Source organism: Malaclemys terrapin, chromosome 25 (genome assembly GCF_027887155.1).
Source record: "Malaclemys terrapin pileata isolate rMalTer1 chromosome 25, rMalTer1.hap1, whole genome shotgun sequence".
NCBI classification, from domain to species: domain Eukaryota; kingdom Metazoa; phylum Chordata; order Testudines; family Emydidae; genus Malaclemys; species Malaclemys terrapin.
In genome coordinates, this window is record NC_071529.1 from 3,434,695 (window position 1) to 3,445,316 (window position 10,622).

At 56.2% G+C, this 10,622-nt stretch overlaps 1 protein-coding gene across 1 annotated transcript; it reads right to left on the reverse strand.

Moving 5' to 3' along the window:
* LOC128829334 (ensconsin-like) lies at nt 1-9,544 on the reverse strand. The gene is made up of 7 exons (XM_054014714.1): nt 9,374-9,544; nt 7,075-7,081; nt 6,176-6,622; nt 3,857-5,699; nt 3,263-3,454; nt 1,329-1,487; nt 1-260 (listed from the first exon to the last, which is right to left on the reverse strand). The coding sequence occupies exons 1-4, from the start codon at nt 9,542-9,544 to the stop codon at nt 5,296-5,298; spliced, it is 1,029 nt and encodes a 342-aa protein (XP_053870689.1). The 3' UTR covers nt 1-260; nt 1,329-1,487; nt 3,263-3,454; nt 3,857-5,295.
* Between the last annotated feature and the right edge of the window lie 1,078 nt (nt 9,545-10,622).

The following is a 10,622-nucleotide window of genomic DNA, read 5'->3' on the forward strand; positions in this document are numbered from 1 at the left end:
GCAAGTCAAATGCAAAGTATAATACGGCCAAAAAAGAACGTGAAGAGCAACTAGCTAAGGCACAACAACTAACAGCAAAGTACTGGTTAAGTACATGGGATGCAGGAAGTCTGCCAAACAGTCAGCAAAGCCACTAGGCAATCGAGGCGCTAAAGGAGCACTCCAGGAAGACCAGGCCATTGCGGAGAAAGTTCTGTCTTCAGTGCAGAGGATGCGGAGGAAATCCATACGCGCCAGCCCTGCTTTTTAGGTGACAGATGCTAGAATCAAAGAATTATAGACCCATCGGGTTAGAAGGGACTGCAAGGTTCAGGGAGGGCGTTTGGGTGCAGGAGGGGGTTTGGGATGGAGTTTGGGTGCAGGCTCTGGACTGGGACGGGGGTTGGGGTGCAGAAGGGGGTACGGGAGGGGTTTGGGGGCACGGGAGCAGGTTTGGGGGCTGGGTGTGAGAGGGGGTTTGGGGGCTGGGTGCAGGCTCTGGGCTGGGACAGAGGGTTGGGGTGCAGGAGGGGGTACGGGAGGGGTTTGGGGGCACGGGAGCAGGTTTGGGGGCTGGGTGTGAGAGGGGGTTTGGGGGCTGGGTGCAGGCTCTGGGCTGGGACAGAGGGTTGGGGTGCAGGAGGGGGTACGGGATGGGGTTTGGGGGCTGGGTGTGACAGGGGTTGAGTGCTGGGTGCAGGCTCTGGGCTGGGACTGGGGGTTGGGGTGCAGGATGGAGTTTGGGGGCTGGGTGAAGGCTCTGGGCTGGGGCAGGGAGTTGGGGTTGGGATGCAGGCTCTGGGATGGAGTTTGGGTTCTGGGTGCAGGCTCTGGACTGGGACAGGGGGTTGGGGTGCAGGAGGGCGTATGGGAGGGGGTTTGGGGGCTGGGTGTGAGAGGGGGATTTGGGTGCTGGGTGCAGGCTCTGGGCTGGGGCAGGGGGTTGGGGTGCAGAAGGGGGTGCAGGCTCTAGGATGGAGTTTGGGTGCTTGGTGCAGGCTCTGGGCTGGGACCGGGGGTTGGGGTGCAGGAGGGGGTGTGGGAGGGGGTTTGGGGGCTGGGTGCAGGCTCTGGGCTGGGGCAGGGGGTTGGGGGGCAGAAGGGGGTGCAAGCTCTAGGATGGAGTTTGGGGGCTGGGTGCAGGCTCTGGGCTGGGACAGAGGGTTGGGGTGTAGGAGGGGGCACGGGAGGGGGTTTGGGTGCTGGGTGCAGGCTCTGGGCTGGGACAGGGCGTTGGGGTCTGGGAGGGGGTGTAGGGTGTGGGGCTGGGCCAGGGATGAGGAGTTTGGGGTGCAGCAGGCAGGCTGCCCTGGGGCTGAGGTGGGAGGCCAGAGGGACAAGACACTCACCCAAGCCCCGCCACGCTGCTGCTCAGGAGGTCCTGCCAGGATAAGCCCCCGGCTCCCTCAGATTCGACTCGGAGTCACCTGCCGGGGGGGTGGGGGAGGGCAGGCTGCCATGTGTATCTGGTAGATACACTAGAGGGTAGGGATCGGATACAGAGGGACCTAGACAAATTAGAGGATTGGGCCAAAAAAAACCTGGTGAGGTTCAACAAGGACAAGTGCAGAGTCCTGCACTTAGGACAGAAGAATCCCATGCACTGCTACAGACTAGGGACCGAATGGCTAGGTAGCAGTTCTGCAGAAAAGGATCTAGGGGTCACAGTGGACGAGAAGCTGGATATGAGTCAACAGTGTGCTCTTGTTGCCAAGAAGGCTAATGGCATTTTGGGCTGTATAAGTAGGGGCACTGCCAGCAGATCGAGGGACGTGATTGTTCCCCTCTATTCGACATTGGTGAGGCCTCATCTGGAGTACTGTGTCCAGTTTTGGGCCCCACACTACAAGGATGTGGAAAAACTGGAAAGAGTCCAGCGGAGGGCAACAAAAATGATTAGGGGTCTGGAGCACATGACTTACGAGGAGAGGCTGAGGGAACTGGGATTGTTTAGTCTCCAGAAGAGAAGAATGAGGCGGGATTTGATAGCAGCCTTCAACTACTTGAAGGGGGGTTCCAAAGAGGATGGAGCTCGGCTGTTCTCAGTGGTGGCAGATGACAGAACAAGGAGCAATGGTCTCAAGTTGCAGTGGGGGAGGTCCAGGTTGGATATTAGGAAACACTATTTCACTAGGAGGGTGGTGAAGCACTGGAATGCGTTACCTAGGGAGGTGGTGGAGTCTCCTTCCTTGGAGGTTTTTAAGGCCTGGCTTGACAGAGCCCTGGCTGGGATGATTTAGTTGGGAATCGGTCCTGCTTTGAGCAGGGGGTTGGACTAGATGACCTCTTGAGGTCCCTTCCAACCCTGATATTCTATGATTCTATGTGCCTCCTCCCTCCGCAGGCGCGTCAGCCGCCTCAGACTGCCCCCGGCGCCACTCCCTTGTACCCTGCAGTGGCAGCAGCCGGCCAGGGAGCGCAGGGCGGAGCTGCAGGGGGCAGGAAGAGACGCGAGGGGGAGGTGCGTGGGGGTGGCAGGTGGGACTCCGGGAGAAACCCTGCTCTGAACATTGGTGAAGCCAGACCCCCCCGGGCCCTGAATTAGCTGGATCCGGGGCACCACGGGCCCATATAACTCACTGCCCCTGGCAAGGTTCATCTAGTCTAACCCCTACCAAGATGCAGGACTTTGTGTCTCTAACCCACCCATCTTCTCTCTTCCGGCTGGGATCCCTTGACTGCCGCAGCTCCCCAGATGTCCTAGCTCTTCTCTTTCCCTTACATCCTTCACTTCTCTGGCCATTGGTTTGCTGCATCTCTGAGTCCTCTCTCTATATGCCCTGGCCCAGCAGCTAGTTACCCAGGCTACCCTCCCATTGCCATCCCTGGGGGTATCCTGGGCTGTCAGGGCTGCAGGTTTTGGTCCATGGTCAGTGCAGGCGCTACGGCTGCTGCACACCTACGTGGTGACTCCTGCAGCCCATTGCCAAACTGCGGGGCCATATTCTGCAGGGTGGCCTCCCCGGCTGAGATTCTGGGAGCAGACACACCCTGGATTCGAGAAGGAAAATGACCCCACCAGAACACACTGGAAATGGCTCCCAGAGACGTCCCAGTGACACCCGTCTGTGCAGCCCGGGGGTTCTCTGGCAGAAGTTCTCCTGCTTCTTCATTGTCACCACGGGCAAGAGTCTGGCAGTGGGAATGGAGAGGGGGTGTCTGCAGGCAGAGCCTTCCATGGCTTTCTGAATAGGAGCCTGACAGAGCTTGTGCCCGTGGTGAAGGGCCCAGATTCAATCCCCACCCGTGCCCATGGGGTCTCTGTGGCCACGGGTTCCCTTACCCATCACTGCAGGCTGTGCAGGAGGTGGAGGAGAACCTGGCCATGGAGGAGGCAACGTCTCTGGGTGCGAGCAGCACAGGAGCTGGGGGAGACGGACGGGAGCTTCTGGTACGGGAGGTTTCACGTGAGGTCCATGGAGCGGGAGAGGACAGAGCTGGGCCCAGAGTCCTGGGGCAGCTCCTCAGTTAGTTCCTGTAAGACCCAAAGGAGAAGGTCAGATTCAGGCCCCACTGACCCCTGGGCACTTCCCAGAGAGGCTGCCCAGACACAGCCAGCAGGATCCTCTGGCAACACAGCTGGGCCCTGTCCTCCCGATTCCTTCCTTCCTTCCTTCCCTTCCAACTTGGCCCTTGCCCAGCCTCTCGCAGCTGCCCCTTACCTTTCCACCCCCAGCCTCAACGTACCCTCCAGTCCCACGATTCCCCACCTGCCCCCAGCGCTGACGCCCAGAATTTCCTCTTGGCGGTGCCCAGACCTCAGCCCCAGGAATCCCTGCTCTCTGCTGTCCCCTCCAGTGCCCTGCCCAGGGGAGCCCCCTCCTTGTCCGAGGTCTCCTGCCCTCCCGCCAGGTCCCCACAGCCGTCTCTCACTCACCGCTGTCTTCTCCACCAGGGCCGCTTTGGAGCAGGGTCATTCTAGGCTGTCCGGCCACCCTTCTGTGCGGTGAAGCACATCGGAGCGGGGCGTGGAGGGGTGGAGGGAGGCGATGCTTCATAGAGCTTCATAGAGCTTAAGGCCAGAAGGCACCATTGGATCATCTCATCTGACCTCCTGAATGTTCCAGGCCATTAAATTTCACCCACCTACAATCCGAGTCTCTCACTGTAGGTCATTTTCTCCAGCTCTCAGATCATTTGTGTGACTCGTTTCTGCACCCTCTCCAATTTAACACCATCCTTTTAAAACACGGACACCAGAACTGGCTGTCACTATTCTATTATCTCTCTCACCAATGCTATAGAGAGAGGTAAGATTCCCCCCCTGCTCCTACTCATTACTGCCCTATTTACACATCTGGGCAAGGGGGACCTGGCCATGGAGATGGAAGAGGACTTGGCCTTGCCCTCCTCCTCATCCAAGTCATCCTCTTCTGCTTTCTTGTCCATGACCACGTGCTCCATTCCTATGGCCAGGTCCTCCCCCTCCTCTTCTTCTTCCCCCTGCATCAGCACATCCTCCTCCTCCTCCATTCCTGGGTCCTCCTAGTCTATAGCCAGGTCCTCTACCTCCTCTTCTGCCTCTTCTTCTTCCCCCTGCATGGCCACATCCTCCTCCTCCTCCTCCTCCTCTGTGGCCAGGTCCTCTTCCTCCTGCTCCTTCTCCGTGGCCAGGTCCTCCCTCCTCTCCTCGTCCTTTTCCTCCTTCTTGTCCTCTCTGGCCAGGTAGTCCCCCTCCTCCACTTCCTCCTCTATAGCCAGGTCCTCCCTCTCCTTCTCCGTGGCCAGGTTCTCCTCCTCCTTTTCCTCCTCCTTGTCCTCTCTGGCCAGGTCCTCTTGCTCCTCCTCCTCAATGGCCAGGTCCACCTCCTTCTCTTCTTCCCCCTGCATCGGCACATCCTCATCCTGCTCCATTCCTGGGTCCTCCTAGTCTATAGCCAGGTCCTCTACCTCCTCTTACGCCTCTTCTTCTTCCCCCTGTATGACCACATCCTCCTCCTCCTCCTCTGTGGCCAAGTCCTCTTCCTCCTGCTCCTTCTCCGTGGCCAAGTCCTAATCCTCTTCCACTTCCTTTTCCTCCATAGCCAGTACCTCCTCTTCCTTCTCCTGCATGGCCACATCCTCGTCGTCCTCCATTACTGGGTCCTCTTCCTTCTCCTCCTTCTGGTCCAGGTCCTCCTTGTCCTCCTCTGTGGCCTGGGCCTTCTCCTCTTCCTCCATAGGCAGGTGCTCCTCTTCCTGCTCCATGGCCAGATCCTTCTCTTCTTCCTTTTGCTCCATGATCAGATGTTCCTCCACCAGGGCCACGTCCTTCTCTTCCTCTTCCTTTACCACCTTCTTCCTCCTCCTTCTCTGTGGTCAAGTCCTCTTCCTTGTCTATGGAGAGCTCCTCCTCCTCCTCCTCTTCTGCTGACAAATTCTCCTCCTCCTCTTCTTTCTCTTCTGTAGACAGGTTCTCCTCCTCCTCCTCTTCTTCCTCTTCTGCAGAACCTTCTCCTCCTCTTCTTCCTCTTCTGCAGACAGGTTCTCCTCCTCCTCCTTCTCCACTGTGTCCAGGTCTTCCTCCTCCTCTGTGGTCATGTCCTCCCCCTCTTTTATGGCTAGGTCCTCCACCTCCTCCTCTTTTTCTGTGGTCAGGACTTCCTCTTCCTGCTTCTTCTCCTCCTCCTCTGTCTCTAGGTCTTCCTCCTCTTCCTCTCCTTCTGTGGCCCAATCTTCATCCTCCTCTGCCTTTTCCTCAGGGGCAAGGTCCTTCTTCTCTGACTGGTCCGTGGGGATCTCTGCGTCAGAGAGACAAGGGCAGAGGGTGACTCTTGCTGGGGACGGGGGAAGAGGAAGGACAGGCGTGTGAAGGGATAGGGAGAGAAGATTTAATGTTTCCCCCTTCCATGTAAGCACCCAAAGGCAGAGAAATCCCCACACTGCCCCTCCCACAGACCTCTCAGCCCCAGGGCCCCATGGGAGAGAGATCCCCACACTGCCCCTCCCAGAGACCCTAAGCCCTATGGCTCCATGACAGATGAGGCCCTTCACTGTCCCGTCCTTCCTGGGAGTTGCCCCAAAGCATCAGGGACCCACTTCCCAGCAGCTCCCCCCATGCCCCACTGCAGGGGGTGGCTCTGTGACTCCCGCTGACGCCATTGGGCTCACGTGGCTCAGGCCAGACCCCTGGGCTGGGATCCCCCCAATGACTCTGACAGAGTGACTGGGTGTTAATGGTCCCTTGCTCCTCCCCATGCCCAGGGAGTCTCCTCACCTGCAGTGGAGGAGCACTCGGCCTCCGTGTTGCAGGGAGCGGCTGCTCTCCCCTCCGGCACCAGTTGAGCTGCTGGGGCAGCGATCCCCCAGCTCCTGCCCTGGGGATGCCTCCTGCTGGCCCACGCGGCTGGGCTGAGGGCTGGCCTTCCAGCAGAAGCAAACCCAGAGCTGCCTTGCCTGGTTCCTCCCGTGGGCTGTGTCCTGCCTGCCCAGACTGAACTTGGGCCACCTCCATCTCGGCCTGGATGTCGTCTCTCTCCGCTCGGCACCAGCCCTGGGAGCTGGTTTCCTCCTGGTGAGCAAGGCCGAGCAGGTCCATCTCCTGGGGTGGCCAGGAGCTGCTTCCCATGCCATGGGGATGGAGGGGCAGCTCTCTGTCTGGGGATGCTGGCAGCTGCCCCCCTCTGGCTCCAGGGCCACCTGCGGAGCCTTTCTCCTGAAAATCCTCCTCAGTACGTCCATCCTGGAACTGAGCAGGGAGCAGCCGTGAGTCTGGGGCAACGCAGCTTCTCGCCAATGGGCCTGTCTGCCCCCCAGCTGGGGCGACTCCCTCTCATCCCACGCGCCCCGGGGGGGCACCTGGATTGGGCTCTGCACACACTGGCAGGGCTCACCCTGCAGGCTGCTCCCGAAGCTCCCCCGATGTTGGGACCCCCAGGGAATCTCATCCCTTAGAGCAATGGGGTCAGTGACAGAGACCTGTAGTCAGTCTGGAGAAGCATCGTCCTCCTGTAGCCCCGGGCCACACCCCCTCCCCGGCCTGAGAAGGCAGGGAACCCAAGTGTCCAGGCTTCACTTCTGAGCCAATGGCAACAGCAGACAGGTGCCCCCGTTCCTCAACCCCAGCTCAGCAGCTACCAGATCGGGGACACCCTGACATCAGCCCCCCACTCCTACCCCCGCTCTGCGCAGCAGACAGTGGGCAGGCAGCTTGGTGGGGGCGGGGGCCAGGAGGTGGGAGCAGCAGTGGAGCAGTGTGATGGGGGGAGGGGCACCTGTATTATTATTATTTGCACTGTAAAAAACCCAGTAGTGCATTCTAGAAATTGAAGTATGAAGGGGCATACAAATGTTTAGCATAACTGGCACATAAATTCCTTGCAACGCCGGCTACACTAGTGCCATGCAAATGCCTGTACTCACTGTCAGGTGATATTGTGAATAAGAAGTGGGCAGCATTATGTCCTGGAAATGTAAACAAACTTGTTGGTCCTGAACAAGAAGTAGGACTGAGTGGACTCGTGGGCTCTAAAGTTTTACATTGGTTTGTTTACGAGTGCAGTTATCTTAAAAAAAATGTCTACATTTGTAAGTTGCGCTTTCACTATAAAGAGATTGCACTGAGGTACTTGTATGAGGTGAATCGAAAAATACTATTTCTTTTATCTTTTTTACGGTGTAAATATTTGTAATAAAAAATAATAATATATGTTGAGCACTGTACACTTTGTATTCTGTTTCAGAGGGGTAGCCGTGTTAGTCTGTATCCGCAAAAACAACAAGGAGTCCTTGTGGCACTTTAGAGACTAACACATTTATTTGGGTTTTAGCCCACGGAAGCTTATTCCAAATAAATGTGTTAGTCTCTAAGGTGCCACAAGGACTCCTCGTTGTTTTTGTAGTCTCTGTTGTAACTGAAATCAATATATTTTAAACTATAAAAAAATCCACAAAAATATGGATAATACATTGAAATTACAATTGACAGCCCTAGTTATTGGCTGTGGATGGAGCCCAACAGGAAATCAGTAGTTCTTTCCCAAACACCCACTCACTATCCTTCTGAGCTCAGAGGGTTTAACATTCATTGTCTGATCCAGACTCACTACTGCTCAAACTGAGTTTGAGAAGTGTCTATCCCTTCACTGGATAGACGGGGAAACTGAGGTACAGAGATGGGAAGTGACCTGCCCAGGGCCCCACAGCAGGGCAGTGGCAGAGCCAGAAAGAGAAGCCAAAGCCCTGCAACCCCTGCCCTGAGGCCTGGCTCAAGGCTTTGCCCTGTTGCCTGCTGCTCAGTGGAGCTTCTTCCCTCAGGGAGATGGAACCTGGGTCCTTAGAAGCATAGAATATCAGGGTTGGAAGGGACCTAAATCATCCCAGCCAGGGCTTTGTCAAGCCGGGCCTTAAAAACCTCTAAGGAAGGAGATTCCACCACCTCCCTAGGGAACCCATTCCAGTGCTTCACCACCCTCTTAGTGAAATAGTGTTTCCTAATATTCAACTGAGACCTCCCCCACTGCAACTTGAGACCATTGCTTCTTGCTCTGTCATCTACCACCACTGAGAACAGCTGAGCTCCATCCTCTTTGGAACCGCCCTTCAGGTAGTTGAAGGCTGCTATCAAATCCCCCCTCACTTTTCTCCTCTGCAGACTAAATAAGCCCAGTTCCCTCAGCCTCTCCTCATAAATCATGTGCTCTGGCCCCCTGATCATTTTCATTGCCCTCCACTGGGCTCTCTCCAATGTGTCCACATCCTTTCTGTGGTGGGGTGGGGGGGGTTGTCCAAAACTGGATGCAATACTCCAGATGTGGCCTCACCAACGTTGAATAGAGGGGAATGATCATGTCCCTCGAGCTGCTGGCAATGCTCCTACTAATGCAGCCCAATATGCCGTTAGCCTTCTTGGCAACAAGAGCACACTGCTGACGCGTATTCAGCTTCTCATCCACTGTAATCCCCAGGTCCTTTTCTGCAGAACTGCTGCTTAGCCAGTCGGTCCCCAGCCTGTAGCGGTGCTGGGATTCTTCCCTCCGAAGTGCAGGACTCTCTTGGCACCTGCAGACTCCACCCCAAGAGGCCCCTCCTAGCGCCTGAGTCACAAGGGCCGCTGTGCCCTGGGGAAGTGTTTAGCGCCCAATAACAGACGAGGATCATCGTCCAGGCACAAGGGGTACAAATCTATCACAATCCCCCCAGGAACAACACAACAAGTGAGGGAGCTTATTGGGCAGAGGGAAGAAAGGCCTGGGGCTAAGGAAAGAACAGGAGCAACTAGACTAATAACCCATCAACAATAACAGCATTTACAAGGGGCCCGACCCTCCCCCCCCCCCCCCCCAACCAGCTCCCTCCCAGCCCCTGCGCAGCAGAATGGGAGTTGAGTATCAGTTCTCTAGGGGCTGATGCCGCCCTGTACTCCTTGGCCGGCTTGAAATTCACAAGGAAAACAAGCACACGTGGGGATCCTTACCAGGTCTTCAGTCTCAGTGTCAATGGGCACCTCCAGGCTGTGCTGCGTCTCCCTCCGCTCCACTCCACCAACAGCCAACAACCGACTGTAAACCGAGCCCTTTGTCTCCGAACGCTGGCTTCTGATTGGCTCTGGTGGTCGCTCCCTGCGTGTTCCGTCTCCGCCCGGCATTCCGGGCATTCTGGGAAGCGGGATCCTGAGCTCCGCAGCCATTGCAGTGGTGGATTAACGCACAGGGGGCCCATGCCCAGGGGCCTCGGGCAACTTGGGGGGCCCTGGGAAAATCTCATGATGCTCGGGCCGGATGATTATGTTGCTGATTTTCTCCACAGAAATGTTTGTAATCAAAATCACTATATATATGGGGTTTCTACTGGAAGTTAACTTGACTGCGTTCGATTATACAAAATGGGAATGTAATCAGGGTACAGTATTATAAAAAAATAATTAGAGCAGTGCAAGGGATATTAGTCAAAAAAGAATTTGCGTGTGTAAATATTTGTGCGTAATTATGTAAGGTTTTAAGGACCTAAACCACACTCATGGTTTGTAAAATCCTGTTTGTAGGTTTGAGATACATTAGGTTTGTTTTGTTCTGTTTTGAAATAAAAAAATAATGGCACTAAAACTCCATTTCAATCTCACATCCAAAGTTCCCTGCTGCAGCTCTGCAGGCTGGAGCCTGCACCTCCCGTGACAGGCAGGGGCTGGTGCAGAGCGTGGCAGGGCAGGGCGACGACATCTCCCATAACGGCTGGGCCCTTTCACAGCAAGGGCGGCACCTCCCCATGGTAGCACGGACCCAACCTACTCCTCCTGCTTTCTCCTGACAACAGCATCACCCTTCCCGGCACCAACTCATGGCAACTTCTGCTTCCGGACTCGCACCGGAAATGGGAAGTCTGGGCCGGGCCTTGCAGTGGCTGACAGGACATGGAGGCAGGAGAGACAACCACTCCCATGGTGCCATGGCCCTCACAGTGGCTGATGGGAGATGGAGGCAGGAGACACCACATCTCCCATGGGGTCACGGGGCCCGGCGTGGCTGAGGGGAGATAGAGCCCTGCTGAGACGCTACATCAATATCTTCATCAACGATGTAGATCATGGCATAGAGAGTGCACTTATAAAGCTTGCGGACGATACCAAGCTGGGAGGGGTTGCAAGTGCTTTGGAGGATAAGATTAAACTTCAAAATGATCTGGACAAACTGGAGAAATGGTCTGAATGGAATTCAGGATGGAATTCA

Excerpts from the sequence above, each read along its gene's own strand:
- LOC128829334 (XM_054014714.1), bottom strand. The coding sequence starts at position 9,544 with ATGCCGGGCGGAGACGGAACACGCAGGGAGCGACCACCAGAGCCAATC. Across the intron at positions 5,700-6,175 it reads CGAGTGCTCCTCCACTGCAG|AGATCCCCACGGACCAGTCA; the intron begins GTGAGGAGACTC and ends TCTCTGACGCAG.